This window comes from Diorhabda sublineata, chromosome 7 (assembly GCF_026230105.1).
Source record: "Diorhabda sublineata isolate icDioSubl1.1 chromosome 7, icDioSubl1.1, whole genome shotgun sequence".
NCBI classification, from domain to species: Eukaryota; Metazoa; Arthropoda; class Insecta; order Coleoptera; family Chrysomelidae; genus Diorhabda; species Diorhabda sublineata.
The window spans coordinates 13,537,227-13,562,247 of NC_079480.1; the positions used below are offsets into that span (position 1 = coordinate 13,537,227).

Consider the following 25,021-nt stretch of genomic DNA (forward strand, 5'->3'; position numbering starts at 1 on the left):
AAATTAAACGAGAAAATGTTGAGAATGGATGAAGTAACATAAAATTACAAGTGCCAGATTTTGCACTATCAACAATCAACTAAACTTCATTTACGCATGCTTTTGATCAATAAATATTGCGTCTTGCATTGCATTGCATTGCACGTTGTATTGCATCATGTTAAGCGGCCTTTATAGTATTTTATAGTAGAAAATATTTTTCGTTACGATGTTGTCGCCAATATAGGGCAATCGTCACAATATTGCATAAGCCGATTTAGAAGTCATCAATATCATGACGAAATAGCATACATTCTATTACAAAAATATGAAATATAATCATCTACAATAAACTGTTCATGAAACTAAGTTAACTCATTCAAACTAAATTTTTTATATATAAAAAGTCACTGGTTTAGTAATCAAAAACGAGTTATTCAGGATAGTTTCTTTCGAAAATATTTATTTACGAGTATTATTAAATCAATAATATACAAAAATATTTAATAATAAGAATCAGGGATGTAGCTACCGCCGTATCAGCCGTAAAATTATTGAAATGTTTTCAACTATTTTGGATACAACACAAGCTTGTCAAAAATTGACCAACTTTCTGTAGTTTTTCGATACATCTCGATAACAGAAAATGATGATAATGTACCTAAAGAATTAAAAATCTGTGAGTCCTTTTTGGGGCTTATAGCACTATCCGATTCCAGTGCAGAAGGATTTGAAACTCAAATTTTAAAAGGCTAACGAAGCGTTTTTTGATGAGTTATCACGAGATGAGAGAATTTCAGACCCGGAATTATATTTCAAAGTCAATGTATTCTATTGCTGTTTTGATATATTAATTTCTGAAAGTAAACAAACATATTGAGAGTGGCCTAAGTAATAAGTATTACAACCGGAGAAACTCCTATGTTCTTCAAACGAAGTGATAAAATATGCTTCCGGAAAACTGTCGGCTAAATATAGTAAAAACATGCTTAAAATCTGAAATTAAAAAAATTCGTTTCATTTAGGAACTCATGGAATTATTGCTGATAAAATTCAATAGCCTTTCATCAAGTTTTCCAGAGGTAATAATAGCATGCTTTCTATTCTTGACCGCAACAGCTGAAAGAAGTTTTTCAAAATTAAAACTGATAAAAAATTTCTTCGATGGGGCAGAATTGTCACTATTGTCTATAGAGGCAAAAATGTTGAAAATATCGAAATCGTCTTCAGCTATAGATGATTGAATAAATCAATTTGCCGAAAAAAAGGCAAGAAAAGTGTTTAATTTGAATTGTTTGGCTAGCTCACTTTCTAGGAGGGAGCGATAATTTCTTTTGTAATAAAATTCGAAAATTTTAATTTTCAGTATAAGAACATTGAGTGGTATGGTTTTCGAAAATCTGAATTCTCTAGAAACACTCAATTTACAAAACAACAAACTGATGCATGTTCCTGAAGATGTAATGGATCCTGTTTTAGATACTCTCCGAGTTGTTGATATAATGGGTGAGTAAACTAATTATTAACAATAAAAACATATCTGATATCATGATTACATTATAGATTATAAATAAAATGATAGTAGTTTAACAAAAACTTTCTTTCTATGTAATTTGGAACGTAATTTTGAATATTTTGAATTAATGATTGAATGAATTCTACACATCGTTAAAATATTTTCTACCACAATTCCCTTAACTGTTATAAATGGAGAACAGAATAAAATCATTGATCCACAATTAGATCTTTCTAGTGGTAATAAGTGCCACTAAAAGATTTTGAGTGATAAAAGAGATTCGTGTGATACCAAATTTGAACGGAAGATAAATCTGGCTAATACGTTGACTGGACGATGACTCTCGTTTCGTATCTGGCCAAAATACCAAACAAAATCATGCTGGAATGTTACGTTATGGAAAAGCCATGAATTCTCTAAGTAAACGCTTTAAACATCCAAGTACTACTACGTATTCATAGTTCGAAATTTTTGAACGAGAATTGGGGGACTTTGGGTTAGTTCTTTAGATTAAGTCTCATTTTTGAAGTACCACCAAAACAAGAATTAAAAAAAATACTTACATTACTAAAGCTTGTTTAAACACTCTATTGGATGTAGATGTAGAAACAATTTATTTGAAATTTATGTTACTCAGCAACTTATTGCTTTCCAACGACACTGAAATTAGTATAATAGAAAGAGTAAGAAAGTAGCGTGACTGTGACTGATAAAACTGCGAAAGTAAAATAGCTTCTGTTGTTGTATAAATATAACGAGAAAAGTTTTTGAATACAGAACACCTCAAAAATTTGATCACGAACAGGATAAAGGACACTTATTATAGAAAAATCAATTGGCTCAAGTTAAGGTGGTGGTAGAAAGAACTCTCCCAAATAGAAATTAATCTTTTGAAAAGTGAAATTTCGGGGGTACTGAACATTGGACATCTCGAAAAAGAACTATGAAAAATCTATGGTGGGAAGAGACGTGAAAGCTCAAACTATGTTGTCTGTACAGACCAGAAAACATATGACTTTCAAAAAAAGAAAGACATTTTGTCTCTACACCCTGAAATACTCCCTATTTATCATAGATACTCTAAAAACTTTTCATAAAATCATCAAACCCAAGGCAACGAAGAAACTGAAGGAAATGATACCGATGATAAGTCTTTTTATATTAATAAACTTTTCTTTTCAACAAAGAAATGATATTTTTTCATATTTCTAATTTGATCTCGTAGAAGTAAATACTTGGAGTTGGTTCATTATATTTCTAAAATTCTTCAGAGTACATTTGAACCAAGCTCAATAGTTTGAGTTTTATGGGATTTTAATACGAAATTTATTCAATAAAACTAATGTAAATGTCAAAGTTACTCCTTGGACTTGTTAAATTTAAATGGAATATATAATTTCGAAAAATATACTCAAGATACGGTGGTTGAGATTTGGTAAAAAGAACTCTCCCAATTAGAAATCAATCTTTTGAAAAGTGAAATTTCGGGGTACTAAACATTGGACATCTAGAAAAAGAACTGTGAAAAATCTAAGCCAGGAAGAGGCGTGAAAGCTCAAACTATATTGTCTGTACAGACTAGAAAACAGATTACTTTCAAAAATAGAAAGACATGTTGTCCCTACACCCTGAAATACTCCCTATTTATCATAGATACTCCAAAAACTTTTCATGAAATCATCAAACCCAAGACAACAAAGCAACTGAAGGAAATGGTACCGATGATAACTCTTTTTATATTAATAAACTTTTCTTTTCAACAAAGAAATGATATTTTTTCATATTTTTAATTTGATCTCTAATTAGACATAATTAAATACTTGGAATTGGCTCATTATATTTCTAAACTTTTGAACCAAGTTCAATAGTTTGAGTTTTATAGAATTTTAACACGAATAAAACTGATGTAAATGTCTAAGCTAATCTTTGGACTTGTTAAATGGAATATATAATTTCGAAAAATATAATTCTGTTATAAATCTTCAACATTAAACTTATGTAGCTATAAAGTGGACTTGGTTGATTTGTATTCTAAGCTCTCTGTATCAAAATAAATAAAAATATTCACAAATTTTCAGATAATCCGTTACTTTGCGATTGCGAGCTTCAGTGGTATAAAAATTGGTTGCGTAATCTGAAAGATAAAGACGACGATCTGATGCAGAAGAAACGAACGGTTTGTACAATGCAACACGAACACCGAGAGTACAGTCTTCAGAGTCTACCTCTGGATAAGATGAAGTGTGTTCCGAAAATATATGATTTAGGTGTAAACAGAGCTGATTACGGCACTCATTCTGTTTTATCAGTAGTCGCCATTACGGGCACCACTATATGTGTTTTAGCTAGGTATTTTCAACCGTAAATAGAATTTAGTGAGTTAGTATAGAAGCTAAAGAAGATCTGTGTTAATTTGTAAACATAACATTTACAAGAAAAAAAGTGTTTTTATTATAAAATTTATAGTAACGTATAAGTTATCATATTAGGCAGCGTGTATTTTTATGAGTTAAATCACAAGCTTTTTTGCTCTAAGATCTTAAAGTGTATCACTAGTAGCTGTTTGGGATATTTTTTAAATACACCATGAATATTCATTGAGGTATCTCGTCAATTAGACGTTAAAGATTCCATCTTTATGTTTATATGAAAAATAGGTATCAATGTGATAGTTTCATGGGGTATTTCGGGGAATATATGCATAGGAATTGTTCAAGAAAATGAGTCTAATACGTAGAATTATTTCATCTATTGTATACCAAACTCATGAAAATATTTTAACTGCAGTAGTTGATTGACGTCGTTAAGAAACATCGAGTCATGTTTCACAAATATAATCCACCCTCAATCATTACAAAAATTGATATTAGCTCAAAAGGTACAAAAACAAACATTCCTAAGACATTTTAAATAATTATTGTTGGAATAGAAATAAATAATTCCCAAATTTTGATACATATTTGGAAAAAAAATAGTTTTTGAAATATGGTGATTGAATCTATTTGATTGTTATTTCCAGTACAATAAAAATTAGGCTACATTATACTAAATAATCAAGCTATTACCAATTGGACATTTCCAAACAAATATTTAATACTGACAGCAAAAGTGATCTTTAGAAAATCACTCATTAATATATAAAAATTGAGTTAAATTATTTTTTTTGTATTATTTGTAAGATCCAATGAAAAGACCTCAGAAACTTATTGAAACAATGACCTTAATGATTGAGATTCACATACAAATGAAGTTTATTCAAAGCTATAGTACAGCTTTTGACACAAAGTATGTTTCATCTTGATTTTTATTTCAGCCGAAGCTTTCTCCTAGATCATTTTATGTTGTTTATCCAGTACCAATAGCTATAACCAGACCGAAAGATTCACGGTGCACTTCACTAAGTAAAGGATATATCCAGGCAGCGAGATAAACCAGAAATAGATTTCAAACAATCTGGTTGACTGTAATGTTCTCTTTTGAAATGATATCTTCTTCATCTACTTGGAACAAACCCAGTTAATGTTAACGAGGTGCTGACTCTTCATTTTCTGCTGCTGTTCTCAAAACATAAAGTATCTTCTGGTACTGTTGGTGGTTTCTCATTTTCCGTAATTATATGCTGTTTCTGATACTTAGAGTAAAACGGGATATAGAGAAACTGGGAAGGATTGACTGAAGAAAAATGATAAAGGGCCAAAGGAAGTGGAGGAGAATAGTCAAGAATGCTGAAACTAAAGTCTAAAAGAGCTGTGGAGCTGTATTTTTCATTTGAGGTATAACAAAACTTCCTTGATATAACTGTGGTATATTCTCGAAACATGTAGTGCTGTAGCTAAATAACTAGGATTTCTTCTAGATTATGTTGTTTATACAGTACAGATAACAAATTGAAAAGAATAATAAAGTTAATCAAGAGAAAAAAATCTTCCAGAAAAGTCAAAGTAAAAGTGACCAGCAGTTCTATAGGCATCAGATATATGGACAATAACATAAAAATTTGAAAATAAACTGAAAATATGAAAAAAAAAAACATCAGGAAAATATATAGGTCTGTCAAAATGACAGAAGGTATTTGAAGACGTATAAACAAAGAAAAAAGAGTTCGAATTGGCATATTCCATTGGATATAGAGGTCCTGGAAGTAGAAGGTGGAAAAAGAAGGAGAGGGTACCCAAAGAAGAATAACCACAAGAATTCAAAGTCGATATAGATACACTAGGAAGGATGGACTGAAGAAAAATAATAAAAGGAAGTGGAGGAAAATAGTCAAGAATGTTGAAACTAAAGTCTAAAAGAGCTGTGGAGCTGTATTTTTCATTTGAGGTATATCGAAACTTCCTTGAAATAACTGTGGTATATTTATGATGGGAATAGCTGCGTTTTACATTCTCTTGCAACAATTCCTATAAATGAGAATGCAATGGTTCCTTTTCCTGTATTTTTACTGAAAATTTCAAAAAAAATAGCATATAACATTCATAGCTTTAAGATTGTGTCTCTTGCACTAAATATACAGGAAAAACCGAGGTATTATATTATACATATCATATTAGAGAATTTATAGTAATAATAAGGGTAGAATTACGACCACCATTACTTGTTTTGTCCCTAATATCCAAAAATTATACTTTCTGTGCTATAATTTTTGGAAAATATTCACATTTCGAATTTTACCTCTCTCGATGTTTATAATCTTATATCTCTAAATGTACTTGTATGTGAAATATTTTAATTTTTTTGTGGATTTATCGCGTACCAAATCGGGACAGACTGGCCTACATATCCGGTGAACGGAAAGATTGATATTTTGTAAAATATAAGGTTGAAGATGATACGAAACGTCTATGAGACAGCAGATTTTTTTTAAAAATCACGGACGTTTCATATCTGTTAAAAATTAGGAGCTATTAGTTCGTATATTTCTTAACAACAATATGTAAAATCATGCATGCTACATTTAAAAAATAGTCAATAACTATGAGCTTGTTTTAAATAAAACATATATAAATATAATTAATTTAAGTAATATATCGTGATAAGAAGTTTCCAAGACTATTTTTGCTTCATGCAAATTTTACAATATTCGTTTCAAGACATTCCATTACTGATTTTATTATCCACGACATTTGCATGAAGACGTTGAGAATGACATAGAATTTATACACTTTCTCAATACTAGTGAGGATATTCATTCCCCACATGATCATTCCTGTAGCATTCCTTCTCTTATCAATTCTATATCTTGTAGAAATGCTTCACACACTTTTATACGTATACCAAACATTTTGTAGGACTTGTATTATTTATAATTTATAAGATGTATTGTAGTATAATCATGTCCATGGAGTATCTAGCTACCGCAGTAAGACACATAACTATTCGTAGAACCAAGAAAATGAATACAATCACACCTTTTTAGAATACGAACTAGTTTTCAATTATTAATGAATCCTGTATCTTTGCTTTAAGAGTTTGGCTTTGGTAAGTGTGCAAACTGGTCATTAGCTATTGGTGGACTGTTTTAAAAACTATCTGCGTTTGATTAGCTGATAGTTTTGGGTGAAACCTCTTTAAATATTGAAGAGCTAAATAATCTTTACGAACTGCTTCATGGTTTAGAATTATAACAGTGGATAGTCAGCTATCTTAAGCTTCGTGAAAAGTTCCTCGTGTCCCAGTATTAGAAGCTAATATCCTTTTGATGGTATCGAACTAGAAAGAATTGTTTATTCTAAAGTATTCTATTTAATTTTGACTTGGTAAGATAGATACCTCACAACAACAACATTTTCTGAAACTCAAGCTATTTCTTGGCATAGTTTCTGTAGAACGAGCATATAGTATTTATAAGTTGTTCACGTAGATTTTAACAGTTTCTATCAAGTTGTTAATGTTGTTAACATATGTTTGCAGATATTTTATTAGATGCCAAAGGAATGGATTCTTTAGAAAATATCTATTTTGATTCAATAATGTCCATGGAGCATCACGCTAGCGCACTAAGATATGGAACTATCTACTATGGAATGTAAAATGAGCAGAAACTATCTTTTGCAAATGTTATATTTCGATTTTAACATTCCCAGAACATAAAAGTCTAATTCAACTAAACTTCTTTGACTTATATCTGCTCCAAACTTTTTCAAAAAAAATAAACTCATAATAAATATTATCCGGAAGTGTTTTGTTCTATTTAGACTGAATTTGATCGGTAGTTCACAGTAATCACATTTTCTTAAGTTTAAACTTGTTCTTAACCAGACCTGCCAATATTTTCTGCAGTACCAGCTTAAGTACTTGGAGGTTGTTCATAACTTCTTTTATCAAGTTGTTAACATGTGCTTGCAAATGTTTCATAAGATATCAGAGGAATGGTTTCATCACAAAATATGTATTTTGATTCAATAATCTCCATGGAGCAAATGAATAGAAACGAAGTTTTACTGAGGTTAAAGTTTGACTTCAATATTCCTGGAACACAGACGTCTAACTCAACCAGTCTATTTTTAGGCCTAAGCTCTTTCTTGAAATGGCTTCGCTATCATTTTCTGCAGTATGGTAGTGCATATTATATGGTGCATTAAGTTGATGTCTTACTGCTTTATCAAGATACTACATTTAGTTAATTAGTATCTTCTTTTCATTATTAGTGTTTCTACTATTTGTTTGTGTATGTATATTTGATTTTTGGGAAACTTGTATCAACAAAGAAACTATTCTATACATGCAGTGAATGAATAATTTTTTTAAACAACTTATTATTGATAAAATAATTATTATTTCTTGTAAACTGCGTGAAAATATTCCTACTATATTCATTGAAACAATATTTTTCTAGTTATTGTTAGCATTTCTTTTACAAATGATTTTAAATCAAATTTCTTCGTTGTATAAACTTTCTATGTCATTCAAATGTAAAGTCCTTAAAAAGGATCTTAATATACAGGGTAAAGATACCTATAAATACTGTCATTCTAAGCAAGTTTCCTTTCGTTATTAATTTGTTTGGTATTGACTACATTATTTGAATTAAAAATCCAGATGGTTACATTCGCAAGTTAATTGATCGAATTTTCTTTTGATTTGATATACCGTGGATATATCTTTTTATAATTCAAGCCCTGTATGTTGTAGCAATATAAGATTTCTTCGGAAACATGTATTATCCCATACATATCATTCGAAAGATCATCTATCTGAGATAGTAAACATATCTTTTATAAATATAAGAAATTAGAAAATAATCACAAATTTATAAATGGAGTATTTTTATGTGGCAATGTAAGGCAGGCCATTTCATAGTGGCAGCAGCCAGACCATTTCGAGACATATCCGGTTCGGGCGGATGCACACTTCGCGTCACTACGATGCAATAAATGAAATATTTTTCTAAAATTTCTAGTGTCAGGTCGTTATCACGTACGGATGCGAAGTTTCTGTCCGAATCCCCCAATTTTCTATAATGTTTACCATATTCATATAAATATAATGTCAAAATGTAAGTAATCATTTATTAAATATTATGGCTGTTGTGTAGAATGTGTCATTAATTATATTTAAGAAAATCGATATATTCAATGTTTCTCATTATAATATTCTATTCATGTCTTACTTGAATAAAAAAATTACTCTGACACTCAATACATATTTTATTCTATCCCCTAACGTAGAGCTTCTCACCTTAGGGCCCACTCCCCACAGGGGGGCAGTTTGATTTAACTGGTAACCACAGTCACATTTTTTTTGATACTGCTATACATTCTTTCATAGAATAGGGCACAAATAAAAAAAAACTCTCTCATTATTAGGCGAAAGTATTTTAGGTCGTAGATATGGACTTCCAGACAAAAAATTGTTCAGAATTTTCTATGTAACCTCATAATAATATAGGGAATTATATCGAATGCGTGTATTGTGCGCTCGACTCACATGCGCTCGATGGTTCGAGCGCACAGATTATATAGGAGGGTGCATCGAGGGCGCGGTGGTTTGAGCGCACGAATTTTAAAAGTTAAATACTTTCTCATCAATGCGATTTTAGTCATAGTGATAAATATTATGACATACTCTACAGGTAGCTCTGGGGATTTTCAACTACACTGATAATTCGTAGAAACTGGAATTGAAATCGTAGAATAGTAAAATAGTTAAATCGTAACCATATTATTGGTGCGCCGATATATTATATTTATTAATAGTCTTGCGTCTTCGATATTATTGTTTTGTGACATTTTTTTTTAAATAAATTTCTCACAATGGAAGTGACATCAAGTTTTAAGGGATAGATATTAGATGGACACCGTTGCCGAATTGGACGTAAAACTGAAAAGTTTATTTACTGGAGGTGTGTTCAGGAAAAAAGATTCACTGAAAACAACTGCTGTCAAATATGATGTACTACAAGCAACGCTTCATCAGTGTATTCCAGATGTAGTTGACCGAACCTAACATAGCCTAACCTTCACTTTGGCAGATCAAATTTTCTTATGCGTTCTTTCAGATTCGACACAGATAGTACAGTCATTTAAGGTAGTTCACCTAGGAACTATAAAGTCGTTTAAACTTGTTCATTTGACATCCTAAGGCTCCTCTCAAAACCCACAAATAATTCGATGTGAGTAACTTTGAAAATCGGGGATCAAAAGTAAAAAAATTGAAAAAAAATTGATTTTTTGCAATTAACTCGTTTGCTATGAGCTTTACGCTATTTGTATTCATTAGTAATATTGTATAGCATTAAATTGTCTACAACTTTTGTTTTGAAAATTTTTTCATACAGTAAATCGTTTCTGAGATAGAGGGCGGAATTTTTCATACCAATTCCGACAAGTGCGCTCTTTTTTCTTTCTCTCTTCTTTCCTTTACAGAAATAAAAAAAGGAAAATCACGCAACTATCAGCTCTAATAAAAATCACGCACTTCTTGCTTCTAAAGTTACGTCAATATGACCAGTATCACGGGACAAACGGCAAAGTACAGCACTAACATAAGTTATTCAAGAAATAAAACATCGCTCTCTACCAGTAAAAAGCGAAAGTACTTAGTTGTCAACCTTATAATTAGACGAAAAGCGTACGAAAATTAGTTATTTACTTAGAATATTTTATTTAAGATATTTTGTGAATCAAAAGAACGTACGGTTTCCAGAGAACACGTATTATTTTGTTTAAAGACGTAAAGAGGACGGCTCGCTTGAATCTGAGACTCAATTGTATGGATAAACCATTATTTGATCTAGTTATGTTTAGATCTCCATTATCTTGAACTTTATATCGTTACCATTTTTGTTGTGGTAGTGTGAACTGAGTTCAGTATTATATAGGTACCCCATTTCCAGTAAAATGTGGAAAGATGCCCCATCATGCTGAAAATGCATATATCGGATAATAAGGTACGCGTTGGCGAGCAAATTCGGCAAAATATTTTGTAGGAAGACCAAATAGACTTGTCCTTTTGAAGGAACTTCAGTAAAGTGTGGACAAATCCATACGTTAGCCAAAAACCTGGAAATCTTATTCTCGAATAGCTCTAGGCTAGCACCAAGACGTTTACAGGCTTATGAGGGTAGTCAGCTGTCTCAAATAAACGCCATGCTGAATGTATCCCCATATAGACCCGAAAATGCGACAAAGTGGACCTCTAGGGCTGGTACCAGAAGGGCAGTTGCATAGCAACGAACAAGCGACTTTATATGTGAAATGAGATATGATGTAGGTGAAGATAAACACCTCTAGGGTTGATAGCAAAAGGGCAGTAGCATATTGTTTTGATGCATGTCGTTGAATTTTTTTTCCGATATATAAATTTGTTCTTGGAAAAACTTTAACAAATAGAAACTTATAGAATTTACAAAATTGCGAGTTACTATTAGTTTTTAAATTAGAGTTAAAATCAATTCTACTGACTACCCTATAGGGGTGATATCTCAATTTATATTCAAACACTTCCTCAATTTTGTCGCTTGAAATTAATAATACCCTGTGTGTCATTCAAACGTTCTCATATTTATAGACCTGAAGGGTTCAATTCATTTTCAGACCTAGTTGTCATTTTTATAAATAGATTTAGAAAATAAATGGATTATAATGCTTCGATTTGTCTTAACCACCGCTCGAGACTTGTTAACTATTTTACAGTTGGTTACAAAGCCCCAGCCACTTTGGCCTACGAGTATGAATGTTTGGATGACGGCCAGATATAGAAATCGAGTAGAAAATCCACCAGGAAATTTGATTGTGACGCAAAACTAATTACGTTTCAAAGAGTCGCTCACTTTAATGCACACAATAAGAAAAATTTACTCAGGACTGGACTCGGAAAATGATTTTCACCAAAAATTCACCTTAACTATAGCTTACAACATCAACTTTTAGATACAAGATACATACATCATAGTACAGTTAATACGGGGATAAATATAATAAATCAGCATACTGTTTATCCCATTTTGCATAACATATTCATTCGAGTGAGATATTATTCAGAATAGAACAAATTGAGTCCCGAGTATCTCTGGAAATTATCAAAATAAATCAAACAAAATAAAAGCATATCTGAAGAAAGTAAATTATAAAAGCAACTTATAAGTATTGAGCTCACTGAGTCATTAGTAGAAACTATTAAAAAGCCCATTTGTACAAATTGCATACAGTTATGGGGCTCTGATTTCCAATCTAATCTGGAAATTGAACAATGGTTGCGAAATAAGGTTCTAAGAATTCGAGCGTTGCTACTTGTTTTGGAATAGACGAATAAAACAAATATTTATAATTGCATATGGTAATATGGATATAAATATTTAAACGCATCAACAATTTCTTCAAGTATAGACAAACGTTGACCTCGCAATTTATTTTTAGAAGGAATCATTGGGTGCTCAACACGGCAGATGATCCATCAATTCGATGTTTTTACTGTTGAAAAATGCTTTCGATTGCTCGAATTTGCATTGATGAAATTATTTATTTATTGAAAACAGGCAAGGCTTAAAATAAACAGTATTAAAAAATTTTTCCAAATAAGAGTTAGAAATGCATCAAAAATTATCTTCATCGGTAAGTGTAGTTTTTCCAATATCAATTGCCGTCAATTTTGTTTGATCTACTATAGATACCTCATTTTATAAATTTATGATATCTCGTTAACTTTGCAACTGAATATTAAATTATAAAACTTAAATAGACGAGTAAAATGTAATTGCCTGTAAGGGCGTTTGGTTTAAACAGGGTACCAGACTTGAACTGAACCCTCTTTGTACCCCATCCGTCTTTTTGTAAAACGAAATTTCAAAGCGAAAACCACAAAATAAAATAAATTATTTGCAAATAAAACGAAAAGACAAAAAAAACATTTCAATCCCATAATATCTTTATAAATAATAATGGTAGTCAGAATCGTCTGAACTGGTTTCATCATTTCATTGAATTTCGAAGAAATTGTGTACGTACGCCTTCCGACAGCTACAGCTAATAGAAATGTATTTATCTTTATTATTCGATGTTTTCATTGGTAAATACTGGAGATGATGAATTTTGACACACATTCATCACACATTCATCAAGTACACGTAGACTGACGGTTATTTAGATTTTTACTTAATTTTATACGGTGAGAATTTCTTAATTTGGTATGAGTGCCGTGCGTACTTACGATGATATTAATTGTTCCTCACATAATTGTCTTCCGCAATTGATATTGGAAGACCTATAACATCTCATCATTTGCTAAACAATTGCATAATAAAAAACTTGTGAGTATATTACCAGAGTAGCTTAAAATTGCAATGGATCCAGAAAAATGGGGTTGGAAGCTAGTTGATATTGTAATTCAGTCTATATTCACTCCCCATTCGCCTGCACCGAAAAAAATCATCAACACAGTTGTGTATAAATGATGAAGATACGATTATCAACGACAGCGATGTATAACTGCTACAACAACTTACATCGACTCAGGTGGATGCAGAGAAAGAAGAAAAATGTAACTATGGCAGATGAAATTGATAAGACAAAGAAGAGGAGACTCAATAAAACCTGATTCACCACGAAAATAGATCGAGGAGTCTGTCTAGCTCATATATGGCATGCAAATGTGATGATTTCATGGAGACTACAGCTCCAGCTAAATTTCAAATGGTCAATATAAGAGAAAAAGTATTTTTTACTTTATTAGAGTTGTATCCTTCACGAGCAAGGGTACCCCGATTTATTTCACTAATTTGACCAGTCTGAAAGTGATAATGATAATGATTTCTTCAATTTCTCATTTCCTAGACCTTGTGATATATTAATGCATCTAAATGTTCTTGATACTAAGTCTACAAAGGGCAGACCTCTCAATATTTAGGAAATATATTAAAACGTCATCAATAAGATAAAAAAAATAAAACTACGTTAACGAATCATGAAATATAAAAAAAAAACATAAATTCAATTATCAAAATTCTTGGAACGGAGTCTAATACACGAAAAAGAGAATTTTTAGAAATTGTTCAAATTTTTAAAAACGAAAATACTATAAATGATAAAAAAGACCTGAATAACTTAAGTGAAATTTATAGCTCTATTTTGTAAATTCGAATAAAACTATAAATAATTTGATTTATTACGACTGCTATATATTTTTTTATTATTTCTAATTTAATACACAAATTATCAGTGTCAATATCATATTTTGATAAAGAAAAAAAGGAAAGTCGAAACGTTAAATTTTATCTTTCCACCAAAAATTATTGAAAAAACTAGTTTTAAAACAGAAGACACCTAAAATCAAGAATATTTAGAAACATAAACATATAAAAGAAAAAAAAACTATAAATCAATATCTAAACATCTTTTTAAATAATCTGGAATATTTTAACCCATTTGTTGAAGGAATAGTTAATTTTGGTATGAAGTGCGTAAAATTGGTTTTTATTAAATAATTTTTGAAAGATAGATCAAATTTGACGTTTCGACTTTTCATATTTTGATAAAGACTTAAAGAAAAGTCGAAACTTCAAATTTGATCTATATTTCAAAAATTATTAAAAAAAATTAATTTTAAAACAGAAAAGACCTAAAATCAAGAACATTTAGAAACATAAACATATCAAAAGGTCTAAGAAATAAAAAGATAGTTATTAGTTTTTATATAAAAGAAAAAGAAACTAGAAATCAAAAGAATACATCTTTTCAAATCATCTGGAATATTTTAACCCATTTGTTGGAGGAATAGTTAATTTTGTTGCGTAAAATTAGTTTTCTCTTAATAGGAAATGAAAGTGTTAATTTTTCGTCAAGACCACAGATCGAAGCCAAAAATTTTTAGGACAACTATAAATACTGAATACACTGTTCATCATCTTTCTTCATCAGTTTTATCGTTAATAATTTATTTATTATTATTTCATATTATATCGTCGGCACCATGCTAAAATTACGAATGTGAAGATTGACACTTTTCAGGAGAGCCAAAATACTGAATATAATTTATTCTCACCTGACGCGTTCGGTTATTTTCAATTTTTAAATTTTTATAGATATCTTCAAGTGTAAAACTATAGTTCGAAGGTATCATTTTAATTTTAATTATTCGTAAAATTATCAATAATTGTTTAAAAATATTCAAAAAAAACTAATTTTAGAACAGAAGAGACCCAAAATCAAGAACATTTAGATGCATTAAAATATTCTACTTTACAAAATGGACATTTTTGGTCGAAAGTCATTGAATTGAAGGTAAAGTATCGAATATAGAATTTTAGAGAATATTCGATAGTTTACAATAAAGTTTGCATTCATTTTCGATACTTTACATTCATCTAGAATACAAAATTGCTATAAAAATTAATAATAATGGATGAAAAGATAAAAAAAATTTTTTGAACTAAGAAAAACTTTTATTGAACACAATATAAGGCAATAAATCCTTAAAAATATAATGTAAATAATGGAAATTGATTAATCAGGTAAGTAATTTAGTTACATTTTACAAACGATTCATCGGAAACACATAATACATAAAAAATAAATTTACTGTTTAATTTCGGTATTATCAGGTTCTGCCGGAGAATCGCGGACTGATTTGGAACTCGGAAGCTGCTCATAAAAAGACCTGTATGTCCTGGAAAGTAGCCCTTGATTGCATAGCTGCAAAAAATATTTTTTTTACCTCCGATATACAAATCTGACCATCGTATGGCATAAAAGGTTCAGGTGGGTCATCATTGGGAGTATGAATTTTTTCCATCGTTTTCGTTTTAATCGAAATCAATGTCATCAAAATTACTTTTGACAAAAATTTTATTCAGTTTAGATTTCCGGTATTGAAACCACACACAAGAATTGAAACTTTTTGGTTTTTATTTTTCTCAGTGGTTTCTGGAACAAATTTTTCTCCATAAGGATAAAAATTTATTATATATAATATATTATATTACAATATTATTATCAAATTACGGCTCTGTTTTTACTACTGATTGTAATGACTGAAACATAAATGAAGTTAATTATGAAAATTATTTCGTAATATTGTTGGACCCTATTTTAAGAAAACTTGATATAAAATTTTAAATTCTTAGTACTTGTACATCTCTCTCTCGAGTATATCGGAGTGTTGAAAATAACACTGAAAATGGGGGTATGTAAGATAGATTTTGAATTTGAACCCTATCCCTTATATTATCTGTTTTGATATCAACACTATCGGCTGCTCGAACTATCATTCAAATTACATCGATTGGACTATAAATGATATTCAGAAATAAAATTTTTTTAATAACTAATTCATTCTTCTATTTCATTTCTTCATTTATTTCGACAACGACTCGCAATTTTTGGCTGGAATTTGCTTTTCTCATTAGAGTCCCACTACAGGACATCCAATTATCCTTTAATAATTCAGATAACACGATCAAAAAAACAAAGTTTGGTAACGGGTTACTAGGGTGTGTTTGGTAAGCCAAAAGACTTTCATTCATCTTTGGTTCAACAATATTATTTTTCGTTTATTCCTCTCAATTATTGAAAAAAAATATGAACAGGTTAATAATAAGTAAGGATATCCGTCAAAATATTATTTTTAAAGTGATTATTTAACAGCTTCTGAACATAAAATTTTAGATAATTCACTGTGTTATCAGAACCTTCATCTTTCACAATATCCTGAGTAGGTGAAAGTCCTTCTAGGGTTGCGATTTAAGTTCGAACAATAGGTGGTGTTGATGAGTTGTGGCATAACTGTATTTGTGAACATAGACGTTTGTTATTGCGAAGCCAGTGACAATTTAGATTCGCTCTTTGCTTTCATAATATCACAAACGTCACAGTTCATAAGCAATGAAATCAATCAGGACTATGTTAGTTCACATTATCTGAAAGTTTACAAGGACTGCTGCTTAAGTTTTGAGATATGGCAACACTAATGTATATTTGTCAAATCTTACATCGCCAACATAAAATTTGACATTTTTAATGGTGAACGCACTCAGAACGTCTGGTTGTATGAGCGTTATTTGAATTGTTTACAGATACTTGACATATTGGTTAAAGTTTGAATTAAATCACGACTTTAGACGTGGATTAACCCAACAGCAGTGTGCCGATCAGCTGGGTTGCGAAATTCAATAATGGTCGTACTTTGTTGCTGGATGAGTTTCGTTTAAGTCGTCCAAAATCGTCTTTGTGCCAAAAAACATAGATGATGTGGGTCTTGACTGTCTTGTCGATTGGTGTAGATAAATGCTAAAAAAATTCAATTGCAGTGCTTCAAAAGACGTGACAAGTGACGAATCGTCGACCTATGCATATGAACCCGAAGCTAAACAACAATCGACTGTATGGTTTTTTCAAAACGAGCCAAATCCAAGAAAAGTTGTTCGCGTACGAAACACATCGAAGATGGATGGTACACAAGCATTTGTTTGCCAAACAAATAAGGAAAACCAATTGCAGGAGACGAATCATTCTTCACTTCAACAATGCGAGCTCTAACATATCAGTTCAACCAAAAATGTTTTTGAACATCGAATCGATGGGTCATCATATAGAGAATATTTTTGAAACCCTTGTATTCATGTCTCATTTTATCAAAATTTTCATTAGAACAATTGACGATATGATAAATCGACAATGATTGTGGGTTTAACAAGATTGAAGAAATAGATTTGTCAATTTCGCTGCTTCTGCACATTATCTGCTTTATTTACTTTTTCATTACCTCCTTTGCATCCTCTACAATCCCCTATTTAACTTTTTCCATCATCTCAAACAAAAAACTGTGATATGTTTTTTCCCAGGACGCATCTGAACTCAGCAAGGAACAAATTGCATGTAAGTACATTTGTAAAGAAAGAAACTTATTAGTTTATAATTCCTTCGTATTCCAGTACTTAAGGGTGCATTTGATACTTTTGACGTTGAAAAGAAAGGCAGCATAGGAACAGTTATGGTAGGAACGATTCTTGGTATGCTCGGTGTTCAAACCACCGAATCGACTTTGAAGGAAATCATAGACGAAGTAGACGAAGATGGTAAGACAATTTTGTATTTTTTTGAACAACTTCAAGTCCAAAGGTGAGGCTTACACACAACTTATAATACCTAAGGTAGTGACAATGTCCATCTGATAATAATATTATAGTATGATAGTGGAACGTCTTAAATCAATTGACCCGTTCGCGATGAAATTATGAAGGGTGGAAACGACAACGACTGTTTCATCTTCAAAAAGTACCCTTATGTCGGTGTTGGAAATTATAAAATTTGGAAGACATTTTTGTTTTCGTGCTGGTTTCAAGAATGAATGTATTCTCACCATATCATGTCATAATAATATTGGGTCAGGTCATTTACGAAATTAAGTGACAAATAATAAAAACACCAAAAAATCGGTACAAATTTCGTTTTTTGCATTTTGCGCTGAACCTATGCAAAACTCGAGTTTGTTACTATGGTGCAATATTGTAGAAAATTGAAAAATGTTCAAAATTAACTTTTATTAATTGAATTTTAATAATTTGTTGCTCAGATAATTTAACCGAAAGAGAAAATTTTTTAAATTGCTTATAATTTGTTCAATTTTAAATATAAAGGTTTCTTATTCACTGAAAAGCGAGATCTCGATGTACTTAATCAAGGCTCTCCATCATCCTCGTCCAATCGTCGACTAAGTCTTAGGAGGTTTTTTTCCAATCCTAATTTCAAGTTATTATATGATAAATATGCCTGAAAAGTAGGCAATTACAAGGCATATGGCATCCCATGTGATGTGAAACAAACAGACACACACCTACACTTGAGTGAGTAGATTCAGTTAAGTATCCACTTCTGCCTTGGTTTTATTAGATCCAAGTGGTCCTTCGCTTTCTTTAAAGCTATACTCGCTGTATAGAGAGGTGTCCTCTTGCACCAGGTAGTTGTGGATTTTATTGTTTAACCATATGGCTATATAATAATGCTCCATGTATATATTGATTTTTAGGATCTGGAGAACTAGAATTCGACGAATTTATCATATTGGCTTCAAGATTTATGGTCGAGGAAGATGCCGAAGCGATGCAGCAAGAACTCAAAGAAGCATTTCGTTTGTATGACAAAGAAGGTAAGATTATTGACCAAAAATGAAACGTTTAGTTGTAATAGAAACCGGAAACCGGAAATACCATCCACGCTAAGAAGACTCTACTACTTTGAAGTAACAAATTTCTAAGAAATAAGATTGAACGAAGTTTATTCACATCTACGTTAACAATTTACAACATTTGTTTATCCAAGTTGATTGATGTTAAATAGTGAAATCAACAGGCATAATTGTCGTTGTCGGGATGATGTCCAAGTTACACATTATCGAGCAGTTTTTCATTGATTAGAATTTTATTGGTGACATTGGGTCACCTAATCGGAGTTTTAAATGATCTTCTAAATTTGCGTGGAGAGTAATGTTGTCTTGATAAAATACCACCACGAATTTGCAACTTTTTATATGGTTGTTTTCCTGGATAGGACCATATACTCAATTAGGTCGTTCGATTTTTTATAGATTTTTTTGTGGAGCTACTGAAAGTCAAAAGTTTATGTTTGACTATTTTCTGAAACTCTTTAAAACATTCGTCAGATAATAATGATGACAACAGAAATATTTGAAAAGACATTCGAGACTAGACAATTTGTACCAATACCTTCTGTTGATTTCATTGAAAAAATTGAAAAACATTCAAAGTTCTTCAGAAATACTCGTTCGAAATAGGCAAAAACTGATTCTGGGTGCTAGAGGAATGAAAAAAATAAGATTGTAAATACTATAAAAATTAAACCACATATTATCTTGAACTTCACGTGTTACGAGGGTTGTTACTTAAGTTTTGAGGTGGTCTTCCGCGATTGGTTTTCCTAATTTTTCCGAAAACTTATTGCAAACAAATACTGGTGTGTCATTCGTTCGGAGTGCTTGTTGCGCGATCAGCTTTTGTTGGATTTGGCTCGTCTTGAAAGACTATACAGTCGATTGTTGTTTTATTTTCGGATTTATATGCATAGATCCATGCTTCGCCGTCTGTCCCGATCTTATAGACGACGTTTTAAGCACCGCGATTGAATTTTTTCGGCATTTCTTTGTACTAATCGACACGATCTTATTTGGAGCTAACCAACCTAACCAAGCAAATATTTTTAACAACAAAATGTTCACAGTATATTACATGACGATCTTGCTATATCAGTTTACGCACAGCATCGATATTTTCTGGCAATACAGTCGATGTTGGACGACATCAGTGTTGCCATATCTCAAAATTTAAGTAGCGTATTGTATTTTTTCAGAATCTAAACATAAATCAAGATAAAGAATATGAATTCACTCTAATAAATACTTGATATAATTTAATGAGTGTCATTATTATAAAATCTCATAAAATCATTTCAATTTCTTTGATTCTTAGATTTACTTTTAGGTAATGGTTATATAACTACCTCAACATTAAAAGAAATACTTAAAGAGCTTGACGACAAAATTACCAATGAAGAGTTAGATATGATGATCGAAGAAATTGATGCCGATGGATCTGGAACTGTGGATTTTGATGGTAAGGAAAAATTCTTATACAAGTTCCAACCACGAGATGATTCTGGATAATGAAACTAATCTATTTGTTTATCTATCTATATGTACATATCTCTATAATATGTGGTGAAACATTGTTTGGATACCTATAGTTTTCTTAGAGATTTTTTAAACGAACAAGTTCAAAAGAAAGTGATTTAATTGTTTTTTCAAATATTCGCCCTTGAGGTCTATGCATATTTAAATATTGTCAAACCAATTTTGGAAACACTTATTCCACTTTGAAGCTGATATCGTGAAAACAAGGTTTTGAAAGTCTTCAACAGCTTCTTGAGGTGATAAAAGTCGCTGTCCGCGTAACTTTTTATTTAACAGTAAGGATAAAGAAGAAGTCATTAGGCGATACCTTCCTTTCTTTAGCCACCTCAAGGAGTTTGTTATAGCAACAAGTTTAGAATCATTGAGGGATTTTTCTCACGTATTAATGTTTCTTCTGGAACCATGTCTCCCAACCTGTCAAAGTTTCAGTTTCCTCTATGAAACTATACGTTTCTTTCTCCAGCCACCTCAATGAGTTTATTGTAGCAACAAATTTTGAATCATTGAAGGATTTCTCTCACCCATTAATATTTCTTTTATAACCTTGTCTCCAAAGTTGTCAAAGTTTCAGTCTCCTATATTCAACTATACGTTTCTTTTGTCAGCCACTTCAGCCAAGTGTGTTGTAGCATTCCACAACAAATTTTCGAAGGCCTCATGTGTAGGATGGCAAAATTTGTTACACGTATGCATAATTGCTTCTTTATCAGTGGCGAAGCGCTGGCCACCGAAAAACTCTTTTAGGTAGCGAACAATAAGTTGACAGAACTCGACAGAAGTCTGAAGTATGATCAGATTATGGGTGTGAATGGCAGAATGAGATCTGGTATTGTCATGAAGCAACAAAACTCCCAAGTGTCAAATCACCATGTCGCTTATTCTGTATTGCACGTCTAGCTAGCAAGTTTAGTTAGGGTAGCGCAATAAACGGTTGTTATTTAGTCCTTTACTGTATAAACACGACTAACAAGACTCCAAAAGACATCTAAACTGTTGTAATTCCTAGGATGTATAGGATTTTTACCCCCTGAAAACCTCCTTGTTTCTCAACAGACAGAATAACGGAACCAGCGAGAGAAATATTATTTCATTGTACCGCTTGGACTTATCTTGGTCTATCTACTAGATCTTTCTGTTTTTAATTTATTACCTTTATATCTTCATATCAAAAATAGTTTTTCAGACTTGCTCTCTAGCTATTATTTTATGAACAAATTTCCTGGTAATAGTAAGCTCCCGAATTATTGTGTGGTTGCTCTATATTCCTTCCGCATCTTTGAAATGTAAAAAAGATATGATCTGCAATATCTTCCACTTAATTGAAGACTTGTCATTTAATAGGAAGTTGAAGAACGAAAATTCGAATGAAGCACGACTCCAAAACCCATCGATAGTATAGCAAATTGAAAAATAAATTATTTAGCTTCATTCTTAGTATATAAAAATAATCGAATTCGAGCGTCATTGAAAAAATATTTGAATTATTCATAATAGTAATAAAATTTTGATTAATTCTTTATGTGTCAAGTCCCTGGCCAAATTACTAGACAAAAAATATTAAATACCGATTGATATTGTACCTTTCCGTTGTTTTAAATCTATATTTGTTCTATAGAATAAATACGATCAATTAAACATAAATTGAAGAGATGTGATATTATTTTCAGTAGGTTTGGACTCTTTGTTGAGAAATGATGAAGTCTAATGTTGACAAAAGGTTTATTGAACAGAGTTTCATAAGTATAATAGGTATCTCATCATGACAATTTCAATAATAAAAATATTCAGGACTTTATATAAAAGCAACTTATTTGTTTGTTTACAATTCTTACAATTCTGCGAAAGAAAATTAATGAACAAAGTTCTAGCATTTGGCGACAAAATTTGAATACAAAAATTTGATACGAAATCAACATACCTTTTGAATCGTTTGACAATACTTATTTTGATTAACAAAGCTCTTGCTAAACAATCATCGGATTGTTGTTCAATACTTAACAATTCTTGTCGCCATTTCATTTCGCTTTTTCGCTGTCGCGTCAACATAGCAAAAAGTGCTTATCGCCTGCCAACTTAACTAAATGAACTAAAATGAACATGGTTACCAACTTTGACTCTATATAAAACAAAATAGTGTGAGGTAAGGATAGGGTCAAGGTTGAGATAGGTCGAGTCAGCTGTCAATTTGATCAATTCTCAACAAGATAATATGTTTATTAAGCTTTAAAGAAAGGTGAAAATAATTTGAAAATCATTCTCTGAGCTGCGAATTTTGTAATACTGATATTGCCTCATTATTCTTTTCACATACAGACGTTCTGCTCCCTTGCCGCCAATGACTGATCAAATAAAGACTTTGGAGGAATATTCCACCGTTGGAACACATTCAGGATGATAGTTTTGTTCATGACGACGACGCATATACAGAGCTGTATTTTACAAAATACAGAATGTACTTTGCTTACTCAAGCTGATCTATGAAAAATAGAGAAAAAATCGATACACAGAAGTCCACATTTTTGGCCTACTTCAGGCGTTTTGCTTCCATTGGAGCTTTTAACTTTGGATTACTGGTAGAACGCCAAGCCTTCGTTCAATTTTCTTCGAACAGTGCGCTCAGAAGCATCTACGTTAGTATTCTGGTGCGATTTTCTCACCTTTGTAGTAGCAATTCTATTTTCTAGACAAATATCCACTTGAATCAGTTTTTTATGATCGTACACTAGCTTAAGAAACCTGGAATCTTCTGTTTGTAAATGTTTTCGCGCTCACAAGTGTTTTCATATCAGCTGTTTTACTTAATGAAATATTTCCTTTCTACTGATAATAAAAATAATCCAATTATGCCTTGGAAGACACATACAAAATAAATTGATAATTGAGTAGTATTACCTGTCAAATGAACAATCTGAGGCCATTAAGCAACAAAAACACGTCTGTACCAGATCCCAATATAGGTTTGTACTTTTTAATGAATAAGTAATCTGTAACAAATATTTTAAATAAAAATCAATAATATCATAGTTTAAATATACAATTACGGCATAAGAACTTGTAAATAACATAAAATTACTTAAAAAAATACGCGTTTCTTAATTTGGCCAAGGACTGTATGTACTTTGTAGTTTGTCGATGAATCTGATTCGATAATTATCGTATCCAATCATCTTTACATGTAAAAATTCTTGCATTTCAGCTTTTCCACTATTTTAAGTGAAGTTTTGCTAAATTCAAAGGCTCTAATTGCTTGAACATATCTTGCAGTTTTACTTTATTATCTCTAAGTATATCCTGTCAAATAAATTTCTTCAATTTCTTATTTCATAGTCCTTTATGATTCTAAATGTTCTGGATTTTATGCATCTCCTGTTTTAAGATTAGTTTTTTCAATAATATTTGCAAGACAGATAAAAATTGACGTTTTTATAAAGACTAAAATAAATCGAAACGTCAATTTTTATTTGTCTTTTGGAACTTATTAAAAAGAATAATCTTAAAACAGAAGAGACCTGAAATTCTGTCATACCTATATTTTTAATGTTTGAAAATTTTTGTTTCAGAATTCATGGAAGTTATGACAGGAGGTGATGATTGAGGAGCTTTAGAAACAAATTTACATCAAACATATATCTGAAGTATAAATTACATCTAGAATAAATAATAAATTTTACTCTATTTACGATTTTCATTCAATCCCTGAATATTTAAAATTTGAATATCTCTTTGTACTTTGATCATACGTTCATTATTTTCTAATATACAGAGTGATTCATTAACGTGATAAAGTTCAGTACTTCCTTTGTCCTTTGAGATATCAATTTGGAAGTTTGAACGTTTGAACGTGATGTGCCATATCAAAGTTACATTTTTTCAAATAAAACATCCCACATTTTATTGCATATTTGGAATCAGCTTGACTTCCCCAATCCTATAATGTAAGGTTGTGATGTTTTCTGAGGGATTATAAATATGATAGTTTTTTATTGTTTCGTTCTTTCAATTTATTTTGCAATATACACTTTTTCTTTGTATTTGTAATTCAACCTGTACGGTACCAAAAAAGCAATAATAAAATGTCAATTTTTAACAAATTAATCATAACCTCCCAATTGATTGTTTAATGATGGATTTGAACAGAAAAATCAGAATATCTCAAGAATTAACAATTTTATCTATAGGGAATATTTGATAAGAAAGGAAATTTGTTGGTAGAACTTTTCAATATTCACGTAAATTAAACGGTGATTCATTTTAAAAAACCAAAAAAATAATGTATTAGTATTTTGTATCACCTTGAAACGGATTCAATGAATACATTGAAATAAATAATTTTCCAGTTTTTGAACCACTATTCGAATGCTTTGGCCGCAACTAATCTTATGAAAAAAC

At 31.1% G+C, this 25,021-nt stretch overlaps 2 protein-coding genes across 4 annotated transcripts in view; both read left to right on the forward strand.

Annotated features, from left to right (window-relative positions):
- LOC130446559 (protein slit) overlaps nt 1-9,136 on the forward strand; it is a 98,810-nt gene extending 89,674 nt beyond the window's left edge. For all 3 annotated transcript variants that reach the window (XM_056782894.1, XM_056782893.1, XM_056782895.1), the window contains exons 8-9: nt 1,346-1,485; nt 3,574-9,136. In XM_056782894.1, coding sequence (XP_056638872.1) covers nt 1,346-1,485; nt 3,574-3,860 — 427 coding nt within the window. In that variant the 3' untranslated portion in view covers nt 3,861-9,136. The remainder of the gene's footprint in view (nt 1-1,345; nt 1,486-3,573) is intronic.
- A 6,872-nt stretch (nt 9,137-16,008) lies between these two features.
- LOC130446324 (troponin C, isoallergen Bla g 6.0101-like) lies at nt 16,009-24,307 on the forward strand. Its single transcript, XM_056782509.1, has 6 exons — nt 16,009-16,114; nt 17,772-17,805; nt 17,862-18,005; nt 18,956-19,075; nt 20,424-20,555; nt 24,193-24,307. The coding sequence occupies exons 1-6, from the start codon at nt 16,109-16,111 to the stop codon at nt 24,225-24,227; spliced, it is 471 nt and encodes a 156-aa protein (XP_056638487.1). The 5' UTR covers nt 16,009-16,108; the 3' UTR covers nt 24,228-24,307.
- The last annotated feature ends 714 nt before the right edge of the window (nt 24,308-25,021 follow it).